The following is a 17,213-nucleotide window of genomic DNA, read 5'->3' on the forward strand; positions in this document are numbered from 1 at the left end:
TGTTCCATATTTGCCATTGGGTCCCCGGAGCACAGATTCACACAAAGTGGCAATCAACCTTGCAGGATTCAAAAGGATTTATTTGAAATGCATATGCAGGACAAAGGCACAGCGCGAGAAGCTGGCAATCTGCACACCCAGTTCTGAGCATGCCAGCTTTTTATACCCCTTAGAATGCATAGACACATGTTCACATGTATATAATAAGATATAGTTTTGTTTCTTGTGTTACCTTCCTCCTTTTCAGTTCGCCTCCTCCTTTTCAGCCTCCCTCTGGGGTTACAATAACACGCATTCAGCTTTGCTCTTATCTCTACCCACCTAGGCCAGACATTCCAGAGAGAGAGGCCCATTTTCACTGTAACATCTAAGCAAGAAGAAAAAGCCTTGTTCTTCTGGCTGGCGTAAAAACCTCCCTCCTCCCTTTAAGGAAGGCGGTTTGGGGATAACATATGAGAGAGGGGAAAATGCCTCAAACAGTTTTTGGGATCATATATAGAACAATATTCTAATGGTCCTTCACATCTGCTTGGCTTGCAGAAGGTTCCAGGTTCCATTCCTGGCAGTTTCCCCTGTCCAAAACCCTGGAGAGCTGCTGCTGGTCAGTGTAGACAGCACTGGACTAGACAGGCTGATGCTCTGACTCAGTGTAAGGCAGCTTCTGATTTTAATCATCCCTTTAATTCAGAACTTTGAGGACTGGGAACTTATTTTATTTTGAAGGAAGGGCTGTAGCCCAGTGACAGAGTACCTGCTTTGCATGCAGAAGGTTCCGGGTTCGATATCCAGCATATTCAGGGAAGATTGGGAAAGACTCTCTGCCTGAAAATCTAGAGAGCTGCTGGCAGCCAGTGTAGGCACTACTGAGTTAATTGGATTAATGGTTTGACTCAGTATAAACCCCCATCTTTCAGCCCGGACACTGAGGTCCAGCTCTGAGGGCCTTCTGGCGGTTCCCTCACTGTGAGAAGTTACAGGGAACCAGGCAGAGGGCCTTCTCAGTAGTGGCACCCTCCCATCAGATGTCAAGGAGATAAACAACTACCTGACTTTTAGAAGACATCTGAAGGCAACCCCCGTTTAGGGAAGTTTTAAATGTTTGATGTTGTATTTTGTTTTAATTTGTTGGAAGCCACCCAGAGTGGCATATTTTAATTATTATTTCTCATTGTTGTTGTTGTTTTGGATCTGATTTCTTTCCGCAGGGCCTGTAAGACAGAGTTGTTCCGCCCTCGGGTCAAGCAATCTGGCCCCGCCCACTTTTGCTCTGGCCCCGCCCACCACTCACATGCCCCACCCAGAAGAATGCCCACATGGCAATGCGTCTCTCAGGCTGGCAATGACTTCTCCACCCTGTCCTAAGTTTAACCGCCGGTCTGGTTTAATTCTGTGGTTTAATTCCCGCTCTGAGACCCCACAGCTAATTCTCCCCTGGCCTCCTCACTGGCCCAAGTAGGACTAATTCAGCCAGCTAGCCCTGGTGATTATCTAATGCTTATTAGATGGATTTCCCCTAAATTGATTTCTGAACTTTGAATTTTATTGTTATTCATGTTTTTATACTGTATTTTATGCTGCTTTTACAATTAAGTGTTTTAAATTTTTGTTAGCCGCCCTGAGCCCGGTTTTTGAACCGGGAAGGGTGGGGTATAAATTATTATTATTATTATTATTATTATTATTATTATTATTATTATTATTATTATTTTCCACTTTCTTCCCAGGAGCGAAATGCTGAAATTGCCCAGCAGCGGAAAGCTACAGAACAGCAAGCCAAGGAGCTAAAGCAGGAAGCTCAGGAAATGGTAGGGGTACATTATTATTATTATTTGTTATTCTTATTCTTATTTTTTTGCATTTATAGCCCATTCTTCCTCCTTATGGCAAACAGATTTCAAAATAGAAAGGAAGCAAGAACATTTCAAAACAGTTTGAAACATTTGAAAAACAACTACAGTTCAAATATTCCAAAACATCCAACGCGTTTCTTAACTGTCTTGGGCAAAAATCCTTGATGGTGAATAAAGTCCTGTAGTTTAACGTTTTAGCTTTGATTTTTATAAAAAGGGTGCTGAGAGTTGCTAGGAGAGGCCCTCTGTTCCCTTCACAGAACTGCAGTTCCCAGACTTCCCTGGGAAGAGGGAGTGATGGTGAAAACTGCTCTGGGGATCATAGCTCTGCCCTGTTCTTCTCAGGTTCAGAACTCACTGCTCCAGGAACGGAAGAGCCAAGAGGCCGAGACGAGGGCTGCCCTACAGATGCAGCGCAAGGCCCTGGAGGAGCAGGAGCGGAAGATGCGGGGGGAACTCCAGGAAGCCCTGGAGAAGGAGAGGAAATTCAGCCTGGCCTTGCGGGGCGAAGCAGACGACCTCCGCAAGGTAGCTGCTGAGAGAGGAGAGCGATTCTGTGATCTCTGTGACACATAGCTGTCAACTTACAGATTTGAAAATAAGGTGACCAGCAGCCTCGAAAATAAGGGATCAGCAGCCAAAATAAGGGATTTTGCTTAGCTTATGCACATTGGGGCTGCCATCGTCCTCGCGTGAGGAGTTCCATCGGCCCTTCCTCGCCCGAGAGAGAGAGGGAGGGAGAGAGAGAGACTCTTGCCCGCGAGCCCAGCATGAGGCGGTTGCGGCGCAGCCGCTGAAGCGCTGCCCTTCTGTGTCCCTCCCCATCCCCTCCTCTTCCTCCTCCCTCAGGTGCCTCCTCAGCCGCCGCTGCTGCCGCCTCCGGCTTCCCCTGGCAGCGTGGCGGAAGTCTCGCAAGAGAGGGGCTGCCTGCCCACCCGCCACCACCTGTCTCCTCACAATGCGCCCCTGAGGGGGAAAAGGGAGAGACGGAGACGCGGCAGCTCGTACGCACGCTCTGTCGGCGGAGGACCCCGAGCCACTGCTTCCCTCCCGAGCCGGGCGAGCATGAAACCCGGGAAATTTAAGGGACATCATCAGTCCGGGACAGCAGAGGGACACGGTGCTGGGATAAGGGAGTTTCCCGCCAGATAAGGGATGGTTGGCAGCTATGCTGTGACAGTCACTGGCAGAAGGAGTGGGGTGGAGGGAAAAGGATGCACACGGACCAGGCGGGAAGAAACTTTTGCAGTCTTGAGGGGCACATTCCTCTCTGTGGGAGCTGCATGCCACTGGGGGACAGAAGAACAGTACCTTCGTTCTGTGGGTAACATTGCAGCCGTGCAAATATTTTCCCTATGCACACACATCTTCATCCAGGCCACCAAGAGGCGATATAAATTAAAAGGGTAAAAGAGCATTGGGAAATAATTTATAATGAATTGGGGGGGAAATGTTCAAAAGCACCTTTCCCAAAAAAACAGAGTCTGTTCCCAAAAAAACAGTGGAATGCTGAATGGAAGGGACAGCCAGCTTCCAAGAAACTGCGATCTACTCGCACAATTAAAAACTGGCAGTGATTTCCCCCTTTTGGGGGAGGGATCAGGGTGAAGGAATACAGTGGTACCTCGGGTTAAGATCTTAATTCATTCTGGAGGTCTGTTCTTAACCTGAAACTGTTCTGAACCTGAAGCACCACTTTAGCTAATGGGGCCCGCCGCGCCGCCGGAGCACAATTTCTATCCTCATCCTGAAGCAAAGTTCTTAACCCAAGGTACTATTTCTGGGTTAGCGGAGTCTGTAACCTGAAGCATCTGTAACCCAAGGTACCACTGTAGATAGAAAAAGTTGCTCACCAAGAGATTGCTGATGAAACACAGCAGAGAGCTCCATCTTCCGGTATAGCGTTCTAAAGGGTGGGGCGAGGGGCTGGGGCCGAATGGAGGAGCCAGCGACCGACCACAATTCAACAAAACCTCTCAGGGATCAACCAGTAAATCGCAATCTACCTGTTGGACATCCCTGCTGAATGGTTTAGTTTATATAAAATATGCAGAGATTTAGTGCTATGTAAAATGAACCATGGAAAGAGAAGAAGGGAAGTCATTGATATTTTAAGGTGGTATAAATGAATATTCTAAATTGTAAAACAGAAAATTTAATTAAAATATATATATTATTGTTATCATTTAAGCTACAGATGGGATAGCTCAGTTGGTTAGAGTGTGATGTTGACAACACCAAGGTCACAGGTGCCTAAAGGACAGCTCCAAATTCCTGCATTGCAGAGGGTTGGACAATTCTATGGCAGGGAGAGTAGCAAATGTGGCCCTCCAAGGCTCTCTTTCTGGCCCTTGAGACTTTACGTAGGCCACACCCCTCACTGGCCCTGCTTTTCGTCCTCCTTGAGTGTTCACACCTTGCTGCAATGTGTATTTGAACTCTGATCATGCTTGCAGGTGGCGCTGTGGGTTAAACCACAGAGCCTAGGACTTGCCGATCAGAAGGTCGGCGGTTCGAATCCCCGCGACGGGGTGAGCTCCCGTTGCTCGGTCCCTGCTCCTGCCAGCCTAGCAGTTCAAAAGCAACTCAAAGTGCAAGTAGATAAATAGGTACCGCTCCGGCGGAAAGGTAAATGGCGTTTCCGTGTGCTGCTCTGGTTCGCCAGAAGCGGCTTAGTCATGCTGGCCACATGACCCGGAAGCTGTACGCCAACTTCCTTGGCCAATAAAGCGAAATGAGCGCCACAACCCCAGAGTCGGTCACGACTGGACCTAATGGTCAGGGGTCCCTTTACCTTTACATGCTTGCTTGCCTGGATGGTGATGCATGTATGATCACTGGAATTTCATTTAAAATTATATGTATTTGTGTGTGGTTGCGGGGAGTGGAGAGCTGAGGAACCCATGGTTTGTGCATGTCCTAATGTCGAAAGATAAGAGTCTTGCTCCGCCCACTTTTTTGCCTTCTGCCCCGTCCTCTAGTGGCACGTGACCCCGGAAGCATTGTCCACAAAGGGTTACAGCCCTGGGGCGGATCTCCTTGGGCTGAAGCAGGGTCCCCACCCCTGAGAGGGGAGAAGGAGCGAGTAGGACAGGGAGGTCTGAATTAAAACAGTTTCTCCTGATGTGTTTTTTTCTGCCCTAGAGGATCCAGATGTTGGAGGGCGAGGCTCGGGAGAAGAAGGGGGCCATGGAAGACCTCCGGGCTCTGCTGCAAGCGGAGAAGACAGAAGCCTTGAGGAGGCTGCGAGAGGAGCTGGAGTTGGTGAGCAGGGAAGAAGCACCCCCTTCGTGTACTTTGGGGTCCCCTTCCCCCAGAAACAAGAGTTGTAGCTTCAGGAAGTTATAGGGAAAAACCTTCTTTTCCCTTATGGGGTATCCAAGAGCCTGTACAGAGTCCTTAGGAGAAAATAACAGAGGCCAACCAGAGTATATTGAGAAGCAAGGCGGCTAGTAAGCCTGATCTTTATTAAACTGTTGCAACAGGGTCCCCACTCACCACACGCAGGAGGGAGGGGAGGAACCCAAAACAATGGTGTCCAAGCCCCTATAAAGACTTTTGAAATCGCCCACCCTGTTTCCCAAGACCAGCCTTCTAAAACATCATACATACCTCACAGAAGGAGATGGTCTACAGCAGAAATCCTTTCTGCCAGGATACCTGATATTGGCCGCTGATTATTTTACCTGGGCAGCCTGGCCATTCTTTTGTGATGGTTAATACTTTAGTTCTGGGGTCCCAGGCTCACCCTATTCATACACAAATATGCCCTTAAGACAGGATTTGTAAGCAAAAATACAATGGGGAGGGTTTCCCATTTCCTTCCTCCTTGCAGACAAATATTTGAGGTCAATTTGAGTGTCAAACTGGCTTCAGGATTGCTCTCCTGTACTATTTCAGACACGTGGTTTATATGCTTGCATATGTTTTTGCCTTGGTACATTTATGAACATTTAATTTATATTTGGGACCTTAGAATTCTTATAACAGCAACAACAGTTTGGCTTTGCAATTCCACCTCTCTCCTCCTCAAAACCTCACCTTAGCACAGCCCTGAAGTCCCACAACCTGCTATGGAAATGGGGAGCCTGAGGGGCAGCCAGGCAGAAAGGAGAGCACAGACCTGGGCTGATGCCAGATATGGCCTGGGAAGCTGCCTTCTACTGAGTCAGCCCACTGGTCCATCTAGTTCAGTATTGCCTACACTGACTGGCAGCAGCTCTCCAGAAGTTTTGGGCATCGAGTCTTTTCCCAGCCCTACCTGGAGATGCCATTGGGGATGGAACCTGGGACCTTTTTGGCATGCAAAGCAAGTGCTCTTCTACTGAACTATACTGCCCTTAGCCTAAAAATAAATCAAGACTCTAGTCCTTATGGTTCTTTTTAAAAAAGCAGTTGCATTAAATAGGAAGTTGGTCTATCTAGCTCAGTGTTGTTGGCACTGATTGGCAGCAGCTTTCCCGCGTTTCAGGCAGGGAACATTCCCAGCCATTGGGTACTGAATCTGGGACCTTGTATAAGACCTTGAATCAGATAAGTGCTGGAGATGCAAAGAGGTGGAGGGAACGTTCTTCCATATGTGGTGGACTTGTAAAAGGGTAAAAGAGTACTGGGAAATGATCCATCATGAATAGAAAAAAAATGTTTAAAAGTACTTCCTCTCCAAAAAACAGAGTCCTTTTCATTGGGGATAATTCAGACTGAAATTCCCAGGTGTAAAAAAAGGTTGTTTATGTATGCTACTACTGCGGCCTATGTTTTGTTAGCCCCAAAATGGAAAACGAGCGAGGTCCTAACCAAAGAAGAATGGCAACGTAAATTGACAGAATATGCGCAGCTCGCAGGCTTAACATATAGAATAAGAGAACAAGAAGAACATACGTTTAGAGAAGATTGGAAAACGTTCGTTGAATATATGGGAAATAATTTCGTACAACTGAAAACGCTGGCAGCATTAAGATAAATTCAACAGTGTAAATAAGTTATGATGGGTGCGATACTGGAATATTGAATGGTATAGTTTCTGTAAAACATGCAGGGATTCATGATATGTAAAATGAACCATGGAAAGAGAAGAAGGGAACTCACTGATATCTTAAGGATGTAAAAATGAGTACCTTAAATGGTAAAACAGAAAATTTAATAAAACTTATATATATTAAAATAAAGAACCTGGGACCTTTTAGCCTTTCCACACTGATACCATGTGGTTAACCTTGGGTTAAGAACTTAATTCGTTCCAGAGGTCCGTTCTTAACCTGAAACTGTTCTTAACCTGAAGCACCACTTTAGCTAATGGGGCCTGCTGCTGTGCCGCCAGAGCACGATTTCTGTTCTCATCCTGAAGCAAAGTTCTTAACCCGAGGTACTATTTCTGGGTTAGTGGAGTCTGTAACCTGAAGTGTCTGTAACCTGAAGCGTATGTAACCCAAGGTACCACTGTAAATGTTAGCTGTGAGAAACCTGGGGTGCATCAGCGATCTCTGATCAAGCGTGGTTTCTGGCTCTCCCTGCCTAGGAAAATGAAAAGTGGCGAATGCAGTTGCAGCGGATGGAGGAAGAGCAGCGCCTCCTGCTGGCTGAGCAGCGCGAGACGTCCCAGGCACAGACTGCAAGGGCTGACGGCTCTCTGGCCAGGGAGGTTGCCTTGGCATGCCAGAGACTCCGGGACCTGCTACCCCAAAAGGCTGGCCTGCCCCAGACGCTGCAAGGGTACAGGTTGGATCCAGAGGGGAGGGAGCTGAATGGCACTGCTTTTGCAGAAACACGGAACTCTTCCTGGGTTGAAATTAGTTATTTACATTTTATCTCGCTTCCACCAGCCCTAGCCACTTTCTAGCTTCCTGCCTTTCATGGACTCAGAATGGCAGAGTTGGAAGGGACCCCTGAGGGACATCTAGTCCAACCCCCTGCAATGCGGGAATCTCAGTACATGGTTCCCCCATCACCTCTGTCTCTGGTTTTTGTTATTTTTTTTTAGCTCTGCAACCTGATTTCAGGGGGTGGGGAGGCTTTGCTTTTATTTCTCCAAAATAGCTTCACACCTTCCTGTCCTCCGCATATACAGTTTACAGCTTTACTTCTGGTCTTTTGGGTGTTTTTAAAAAAAGTTTTGTAAAAAACTACCATCCTCATTGACTGGAGTGAGGGCAAACCTCAGGTCCAGGGGGCTGAATCTGGTTTCGAAGTCCTTAAAGTATTATTTCTTGCTATCAGAGAGTTGGGCATCTTATCTATGGCCCATGTTTAGCCTGCCCATTTCCCCCCCCCCAGGAGTTCAGGCACACAGTCCCCCCCCCAACATGTTATCCTCACAACAACCCTGTGAGGCGGCCGGGACAGTTGTGTTCTCTCTTTCAGCCGATGGGCCACCTAGTGATTTTCACAGCCAGCTGGGGATGAGTCCAGCAGCCCAGTCGCTAAACCACGGGAGTACCTTATTTTTCCCCACAGGCTTGCTTTGGCCTGTGGCTTTGCAGCCTGTTTGTGCGTTGCGTTTACACGGAGGAAGGGATTGTGTGAATTTTTTTTTAAAATAATTTTTATTAGTTTTAACATATAAATTATAAAACATACCACAAAACTTCACCACTTATACAATCTTTTTTTTGGACTGCCATCAGCGCTTCTGATGATCCACCATTTTAACCGCATTTTATGCATTTCTTAAATTCATATTGCCTTTAATTGTCTTAACTAACCCTCCTCCCCTTAATCCATTTTTGCAGTAGTTCCAATAATTCTCCTCACAAAATTTCTTGCAAACCTACAAACGTAGTCTGATCATCACAAATACTTTTCATATAATCTGTAAATTTACTCCAGTCTTCTGTGAATTTCTGGTCCGGCCAATTACGAATCCTTCCTGTTAGTTTATCTAGTTCTGCATAGTCCATTAATTTCATCCTCCATTCTTCTTTCGTTGGTAATTCTTCTTGCTTCCATTTTTGTGCCAATAATATTCTTGCTGCCGTTGTTGCATATAAAAACAATTTACATTCCTTTCTATTTATATCACTTCCTACAATGCCCAGTAAAAATGCTTCTGGAGTGTGAATTTTTTTTTTGGGGGGGGGGTTGACCTGCTAAGTGATTTCACTTTTCCCCAAAGACCCTGGAAGTCCTGGCCGCTATCTGAGGCTGCCTCTCTTTACCCCCCAAGGAAGCCAGCGCTCCTCTCCTCCAGCCACGCTCTCCGGGCCTTGCAAGAGGTGACGGAAGAAACTCAGCACTACCTCCGAGAACTGAAGCATGAGGCAGAGGCACAGAGGCACCAGGCCCTTCAGACCCAGAGGGAGAAGGTAAATGGGGTTGAGCTGCCATCTCTTGCCTGGGGGTGGGATATAAGTAAGGCAGCCTGGGGGCCACTGTGCAAGGAGGGTTTGGGATCAAACAGGTATGCTCCATTAATGATTGGAGAGAGAAATTGGCTGCCGGCCAGAGCCCAGAACACCAGAGTGGAGTATATAGCCCCAGCTCAGTAGGAGGCAGCTTTTGATACATCCGTTCCAAGTGCAGTCCTCTAATTGTCTGGCCAACTGCTGTGACTTTTCTGCCATGTCAGGAGCGGGAGCTGAGGCAGCAGCAGGAGAAGCTTCACCTGGAGAACCAGTCGGCTCTAGATGCTCTGAAGGAGCAACTAGTTCAGGTGAGCAAAAACTGCCCCCCCCCAATAGCTCTGTGCAGCTGTGGCTGCCCTCCTCTGGATTTTGACCGCTGTGTTTCATGCAATGTCAGAGATAAAGGTAAAGGGACCCCTGACCATTAGGTCCAGTCGTGGCCGACTCTGGGGTTGCGGCGCTCATCTTGCTTTATTGGCCGAGGGAGCCGGCGTACAGCTTCTGAGTCATGTGGCCAGCATGACTAAGCCACTTCTGGCGAACCAGAGCAGTGCACAGAAACACCTTTTACCTTCCCGCCGGAGTGGTACCTATTTATCTACTTGCACTTTGACATGCTTTCGAACTGCTAGGTTGGCAGGAGGAACGGGAGCTCAACCCGTCACGGGGATTCGAACCACCGACCTTCTGATCAGAGGACCCGGGTTTAAAAGAGTACCTATCCACAGCTGCACATGTAAAGAAAAAAAATGTTCAGCACGCACAGCATTTCTTAAAATTATAAAATAGTCAGTGAAGTAAAGCTCCTCTTCTATAATGCTAGAACTGGTGGGAGCAGGTTCCGTAGTTCTAACTATGCACTGCTTGAAGAAATATTTTCTCTTTTCTACCTGGAACCTTCCAACTTCATTGGTGGCCCTGAGGCAGGGATGGCCACTAATTTGGATGGCTTTAAAAGAGGATTAGGCAAATTCATGGAGGAGAGGATGGCTCCACAGTCAGAAGGAAAGGAGCAGGAGGGGAGAGGTGCTGTTGTTTGGTGGGGCTGAACACATCCCTGTAAACTGCTGGGACTCTCATTCCAAAGGCAAGGAAGCCATTCCCAGTTATCAGGAGCCCAGTTCCTGTCCCATTTGATAGAACATCAGCCAACCATTCCGGACAAAGGTCAGCCACCATCTGTGGCAACATGGAACAGGGTTGATGCTAGGCGGTGAAAATTTTTGCCAAGCCTGCAAGTTCTGCTGGGGAGTCAGCGCATTGGCAGCTCTCCAAGGTTTCAGGCAGGGGGTCATTCCAGATCTCCTAGCACCCTTCTTCATGAAAAGCTCCGCCACTGAGCCAGGGCAATCCGGTTCCCCTTCAGGAGCACCTGGAAGACATCGCCACCTTGCAGAGCAGCTGGGTGAAGGAGACAGCGGGGAAGGAAGACGCATCGCTGCGCCAGCAGCTGCAGAAGGACGGCGAGCAGCAAAGCCAGAGAAGTGTGGCCTCTGGGAAGGGCAGGACATCCTGCCAACTGGCCAGTGAGTTTAAGGAGGAGCTGGAGGCGGAGGTGGAGAGGTGAGGACCCCAGGAGCTATCTGAAAGTACACGTCAATTGGGAGAACAGGTTACACCATGGTGAGAGATTTGCGGTTTCTCTCTCCCCTTGTAGGCGCCTGTCCAGGGACAAGCCCATGGATTTTCACAGGAACCTGGAGGCATCTGGTTTGGAATTCAGACAGTTCTGCATGGTAAAGGGGAAGGGGCGCTTGGGAGGCGTTTGGCAAAGGCCTGCCCCCTTTGGGCCATGTGAGAGTTGGGACCCCTGCTCTGTGCACACTGAGTCACTGCCTCCATGCACCCCTCTTGTCCAGCAAGGCTGCAGTCCAGTGCCAGAGCATCAGGGAAGGGGTGTGGTTCAGTGGCAGAGCATCTGCCTTGCATGCAAAAGGTCCCTGGTTCAATCCCAGGTAGACTCCATCTGAAATCCTGCAGAGCTGCTGCCAGTCAGTGCAGATGATTCCAATCTAGATGGGCCACTGGTCTGACCTGGATATGAAGTCTGGGCAGCCATCTTGGGGCCACATGCCAGTGGTGAGCGGAGCCCAAGGCAAAAGTGGGCGGGGCAACACATGAGTTTTTTACCTTTGTACAGTAGGTTAGTTTCCACACTCTGCCCTCCACCCAAGGGACACAATTGCAGAACAGACTAGCCAGACAAAAGCACTTGCGGGGGGTGTATCCTTGGGGAGAGTCTGGAAGGCCAGACTGAGCCCTGGAGGGCGTCACCCTGCCTGATGTTTGTCACCCCTAATTGATGACCTCAGTCCTTTCTGCTGCTTTTTACAGCTTTTCCTTCCTCTCTCCTACCTGCTTTCTGCAGGGCCGAAATGAATACCTGCACCCCGGCCCACTCTGTTCTCCGGCGCTGAATGCAGACGCTTTCTCCAGCCAGCGCCTCTTCAGCACCCCAAGACTGCTGCAGCACCTGCAGAGACGAATCCGAGAACTGAGGGCGGAGAATGCCCTGTATTGCAGAGGCAGCACAAGTAGCTATGGCCATTTGCGGGGAGATCTCACCTGCAGAAGCAAGGTAAGAGCTTGTTTCAGCTCTTGGGGGACAGGGGAGTAGAAAGGGCAAGGTATTAATTCCACAGGAGCACTGGGGGGGGGGGGACCCACTGAGAATTATTTGGCTTACTGAGAAGCTGTTTCAATTTTTTAAGGCGAGTTTCTAGTCCATATGGGGGAGAAGATATGCTTGAAAGTGGCCTGTGGAGTACCGAGAAACTGAAGATTTTGAATGGCTGTCCATAGCATTTCACAGTGGCGAGCAAAACAAAAATTATGCATTTATTTATATTTTGCAGTCTGCTATTTTACATGTGTGTGCGTAGCATATTGCATTTTCCTGTACAGTGGTACCTCTGGTTACGTACTTAATTCGTTCCAGAGGTCCGTTCTTAACCTGAAACTGTTCTTAACCTGAAGCACCACTTTAGCTAATGGGGCCTCCTGCTGCTGCCGCACCAACGTCGCACGATTTCTGTTCTCATCCTGAAGCAAAGTTCTTAATCTGAGGTACTATTTCTCGGTTAGCGGAGTCTGTAACCTGAAGCGTCTGCAACCTGAAGCATATGTAACCTGAGATACCACTGTATTTTCCACCATTCCACCTCATTGACTGGCCCTGAATTCTAGCAATATGAGTTTTCTGCCTGATCCACTTTCTCCACAATCACATCATCTTACACATCCTGTATCCCACGCCCCTTCCTGCATTTCAGAGGCACCTGACACCAGAGCTCTCCTCCTCTCAGTTGCACAGGAAGAGCAGCTGGAAGTAGAAGAGTCCGAGTGGGACAGATGAGGCGTCACAACAGCGAGGAAGTCGGAAAAGCTTCACCCAGTAATGGTGCTTTGTGCGGAGTACAGCAGAGGAAGGAATAACCATGACCGGAAGAGCAGATTTTGAAGCTGCTGGTTTGAGGACATCACAAGAGCTCTGAAGCTGGAGGTCCAACTCACCCAGCTTCCTGTTCTCACATTGGGCAACTAGATGTGGCCAATTAGATGTCTCTGGGAAGCCTGAAAGCTGGACCTGAGATATTAGTCTCTTGCAGCAAAGAATCATGTAGCACCTTAAAGATTAACACATGTATTCTGGCATAAGCTTTCATCGGCTATAGACTGCTCCGCAAACACATGTGCCATCTACAAGTAGGAAATTCATTTTTATAATACTAAACAGAGAACCAGCGTGGTATAATGGTTAGTGTCAGACCTGGGAGAACCAGGGTTCTAAATCCCTGCTCAGCCATTAACCTCCCTGCCCATCACTGACTCTCAGCCTAACCTACCTCACAGGGGGGTTGTGAGGGAAAATGGAGGGGGGGTCAAAGCGTTCATGCCACATTGAGCTCCTTCGAAGAAAGGTGGGATATAAATGTAACACATAAAATGATGCGGTGGGGAACTTTTTTAAAAAAAATAAAAGTGCTGAGTTTGGGCAGCTGTTTACGGCTAATCTGGTCAGTTGTGTGATTATGGCTATAATTGTGCTATAATGGCAACCAAGGATGGCAAAGGGTCCCTAAGAGATCCCTAGCAAGTGGTGATAAATTTGTCAGAATAAGCCTTTATCTTTTTTTAAAAAATAATAGTAGGATTTCTAATCAAATTTTTGAAATGGAAGTAAAAGGAGTTCAAATTGATGATGCTGAACAAGAACTAGACAGTAAGAACTGTTGGATAGTGGAACGGTATCCCTCAAAAGGTGATGGAATCTCCTTCATTGGAGGTTTTTAGCAGAGATTGGGGGGGGGGGACCTGTCAGGGATTTTCTTTAGCTGCAATTCCTGCATAGCAGTAGGTTGGACTAGATGACCCTTGGGGTCCCTTCCAACGCTACAGTTCTGATAAAGGTCTGGAGATGTCAAAACAAGAATCATCCCAAGTCATGTGCTCACCCTCTTCCCTATAATGCAGGGATAGGGAACCCTTTTCTTCCTCAGTCTGAGTTTTAGTCACAGTGAGATAAGCAGAGTGTGTTGCTGCATTTTATTTCTGGCTTTGCCAACCTGGTGTGCTTTGGATGTTTCGGACTACAACTTCCATAAGCCCCAGCCAGCGCACACACCAGGTGCATGCTTACTTTATGAAGTCAGAAATGTAGTGCAAGACTACTTTAAAGGTTACTATTATTTTAATGCGTCATGGTTTTTTTTTTAAAAAAAAAAAAAGTTCACAAGGCTTCAATAAAATGTAGACTTTATTATACATATCAAACCATAACACACAAAATTACCCTCAACTTGTAAGAAAAGTAGCCGTGCCGTCCTATAAATAGTTTTGTACAGCCAGATATTTCTGAAGTCCTTTTATACACACTTCTTTCTTCAGTGTACAACTGAGTTCAGAGGTTCTGCTCGGATATTCCCCAAGTCAAGGGCTGAATCCGTCTCTTCATCAATTTCTCCAATTACAGCCCTATAAGAAAAGAAAAGTACTGTATTGTAAACTCCTGCAGGTGAAATGCTTCAGCTCTGAAACAAAGTTGATATGCTGAAACAATATTTCTTCCGTTCAGCAAGTACTGTATTTTTCCATCTATAAGACGCCCCCATGTAGAAGACACTTCCATTTAAGAAAATGGAGGGAGATACTATCCATGTATAAGACGAGCCCAGATTTTGAACATTATTCTAGAGTAAAAAAACATAGTCTTATACACAGAACAGTACGGTATCTTTTTATCCTAACATACAGCACAGAAAAACTTAACAGGTTATTTCAATTGGTCTACTCTGGACATGATTTTGTTGGATATATAATCTATTGGTATAGTTACTTATGAACTATAAAACAGAGACATCAAAAGGGAAACTTTCTGAAATAATGTCAAGCTACAGTAGCTCAGTAGGTAAGAGCACGAGGCTCTTAAATTCGGGGTTGTGGGTTGAAGCCCCACATTGGGCAAAAGATTCCTGCATTGCAGGGGGTGGACTAGATGATCCTCATGGTCCTTTCCAACTCTGATTCTCTGCTATCCATCTGGAAAAGAATGGATTGTACTTTCATCAGACATGTAAGGTCCTTGACTTCTTTTTGCCAGGTGGAACAATCACCCCATCTGCTGTTCTGGGGGTTCTCCTGACCCCATCAGAGCCAACCTGGGGGACAGAAGGTGAAGAAGTGTGTGAATGTATGTTGTGCTGGTGGGACTACTTGCGCTGGACCTAACTAGCACAACTGTTTAGTTGAATCTGGCCCCTCGAGAGCTAAGCAAATACTTTGCTACTTTAGCTCAGGTTGCACTACCTTATTAAAAAAAAAAAAGGAGGGTGAGGCAAACTTACACGTTATCACCTCTTACAATGTACAATCCCAATACTACTTGTTCCACTCCTTGTGAAGAACTGAACACTCTTTCATGGCTTTCATCCAAAATCAAGTTGATGGTCTGATCAAAACCCTTGAGAGTTCCCTTTAAGAAATAAAAATGTAAATTAAAAAGCAATGAAGTACTCCAAATTCTCAACATTTATCTCGATTCATAAACACGCCCTAAACACATTACACCACTTACTATGATAAAGCTTTAATGATTAAAAGATTTTTAAAGTAACCCTTCAGAGGCACTCCCTACACTATGTGACTTCATTTTTCCATGGGTTCTTTTATCTTTCCCAAACAGCAGACTTAAAAAGTAGGAAGATAAATCTTTTGAGAACAGTGGTCACTGATTTGCAACTTGCTGTCATTCATATATATATCTCCTGCAAATTTTTCATCTGTTCAACTCTCAGTTTCCAGCTCTTCTAGGATAGACATGTTTTGCAGAAGTAGTATTAAGTTATTTACAGCAAGGATTTGAGCAAAATACTCACTTCTAGTAAATTGCCTAACCACATAGCACCAAGGTCAGTGGCACCTAATTCAGAACATATTTACTTGATATGTCTGATGAACTGTATTACAATTAAACTTGAAGTCCAGCAGAAGCCAAGATATGTGTGCAGCCTAAGCATCTACTTCAAAGTCTGAGGGAAAGGCCATAGTTCAGTGTTTGGAGCATCTGTTTGAATGCAGAAAAGCCCACATTCAATCTCTGTCATCTTCAGGTAGGTCTGGGAGAGACACCCTTGCCAGAAACCCTGGAGAACCACTGCTGGTCAGTGGAGACAGTACTGAGCTAGATGGACCAACTAGATGGTTTTACTTAGTAGAAGGCAGCTTCCTGTGTTCCTAAGTGCCACTCTGCTTACAGAACTACTTGTGTATTCCTGTAAATACAACTCAACCGCCTTTAAAAGATCAGGGCTTTATTTTCCCACGTAAGTATAATCTAGTACAAAACATTTCCAATCATTTACATATTTAAAAACAGGGTAAGACTTATATTACAAGCAATTCTTACCACGATCATTCGGCCGTCTGAAGTAATTACAGCAACAGTACCTGAGACTCAAGTTAAAGAAATATTTTGAAACAACATACATATAAACAACAGGAAAAGGAGTTTCCTCTGGATTTAGTGCCTTTTAAGAAGCTGAGTGTGAGGTTCAAGAGGTGTGTAGACCAGGAGGGCACAGAACACAAAGAACTGAGGAAAGAGTGAGAAATTCAACCTCTTGCAATCACCAAAGCTGATAGAAAAGGTTTCCCATGCCCCACCTGTTTTAAGGATTTTGTGTGTGTTGGGGGGGGGGTGCCCTTGCTGTTGAAATGCAAATCTTAAGACTACAATACCATAGCTGTCAACCTTCCCTTTTTTTGCGGGAAATCCCCTTATTCCAGTGCTGTTTCCCACGGCTATCCCAGATTATTAGATATCCCGTAGACTGTCCCTGGGAAGGGTAAAGCTGCTGATCTCTTATTTTCAAGGCTGCTGATCCCTTATTTTCAAATCTGAAAGTTGACAGCTATGCAATACCATCGACCCCTAGCAAGTGCAGCCAATCTTGGACCACGATTCCCATTGACCCCGAGCTAGAGCAACCATCTTGGATGATTAAGTAGCAAGGGCTGATGGGAGTTGTAGTCCAAAACAGCTCCCTCTTTGTGTCGCTCAGGGAATACCTGTATCCCAAACCACCTGGAGGGGAGAAGATTGATGGAGGCTGGTTTCAAATGGTTAAAACCCTTTTTTATAATAATAAAAAAGAGCAGCGGAAGTGGCTGCGCGCGTCGCACCCAAGGCAACCCAGCCCACAAAGGGATGGAAATTTTCGCGTGTAACTGAGGAAAAGCAGTAGCGTTAACGCGCAGGCGCAGAATTCCGCTTCAAACCAGTGCCGTCGTGTCCCCCCCCCTTCGCCCGGTCTCATAATGCAGCCCCCCCCCCCGACAGACAGGCCGCCCGCGGAAGGATACGGTTAATGTAGTTCTCCAACGCGGAGGTCATGGCGGCAATCCTTCCCGGCTGAATCCAGCTCCCGCGAGACTTCCCGGTGTCTCGCGTGAAAGTGAGCGGAGGCGGCCCCTGAAGCAAATCGACATCCGGGGCTTCAAGCGGCGCATGCGTAGAGACGCTTTT

At 46.8% G+C, this 17,213-nt stretch overlaps 3 protein-coding genes across 3 annotated transcripts in view; 2 read left to right on the forward strand and 1 right to left on the reverse strand.

The window, feature by feature from the left end:
* Window positions 1-12,522, forward strand: part of LOC309521656 (uncharacterized protein) — a gene marked incomplete at both ends in the record, with an annotated part of 29,225 nt that extends 16,703 nt beyond the window's left edge. The window contains 9 exons of the mRNA XM_082204367.1: window positions 2,196-2,378; window positions 4,995-5,114; window positions 7,369-7,562; window positions 9,013-9,151; window positions 9,415-9,498; window positions 10,557-10,753; window positions 10,848-10,926; window positions 11,559-11,768; window positions 12,463-12,522. Of these exons, the coding sequence (XP_082060493.1) occupies window positions 2,196-2,378; window positions 4,995-5,114; window positions 7,369-7,562; window positions 9,013-9,151; window positions 9,415-9,498; window positions 10,557-10,753; window positions 10,848-10,926; window positions 11,559-11,768; window positions 12,463-12,522 (1,266 nt within the window). The remainder of the gene's footprint in view (window positions 1-2,195; window positions 2,379-4,994; window positions 5,115-7,368; window positions 7,563-9,012; window positions 9,152-9,414; window positions 9,499-10,556; window positions 10,754-10,847; window positions 10,927-11,558; window positions 11,769-12,462) is intronic.
* On the forward strand, window positions 1,729-13,322 carry LOC309521064 (uncharacterized protein). Its single transcript, XM_082203337.1, has 10 exons — window positions 1,729-1,805; window positions 2,196-2,378; window positions 4,995-5,114; window positions 7,369-7,562; window positions 9,013-9,151; window positions 9,415-9,498; window positions 10,557-10,753; window positions 10,848-10,926; window positions 11,559-11,768; window positions 12,463-13,322. The coding sequence occupies exons 1-10, from the start codon at window positions 1,803-1,805 to the stop codon at window positions 12,520-12,522; spliced, it is 1,269 nt and encodes a 422-aa protein (XP_082059463.1). The 5' UTR covers window positions 1,729-1,802; the 3' UTR covers window positions 12,523-13,322.
* Window positions 13,323-13,928: 606 nt separating this feature from the next.
* LSM8 (LSM8 homolog, U6 small nuclear RNA associated) lies at window positions 13,929-17,191 on the reverse strand. The gene is made up of 4 exons (XM_082203537.1): window positions 17,051-17,191; window positions 16,095-16,135; window positions 15,034-15,161; window positions 13,929-14,164 (listed from the first exon to the last, which is right to left on the reverse strand). Exons 1-4 carry the CDS (start codon window positions 17,079-17,081, stop codon window positions 14,074-14,076), a joined length of 291 nt encoding a protein of 96 aa, XP_082059663.1. The 5' UTR covers window positions 17,082-17,191; the 3' UTR covers window positions 13,929-14,073.
* Window positions 17,192-17,213: the final 22 nt, after the last annotated feature.

The sequence above is a fragment of the Podarcis vaucheri genome (assembly GCF_965113315.1).
Source record: "Podarcis vaucheri genome assembly, chromosome: 16".
NCBI classification, from domain to species: domain Eukaryota; kingdom Metazoa; phylum Chordata; class Lepidosauria; order Squamata; family Lacertidae; genus Podarcis; species Podarcis vaucheri.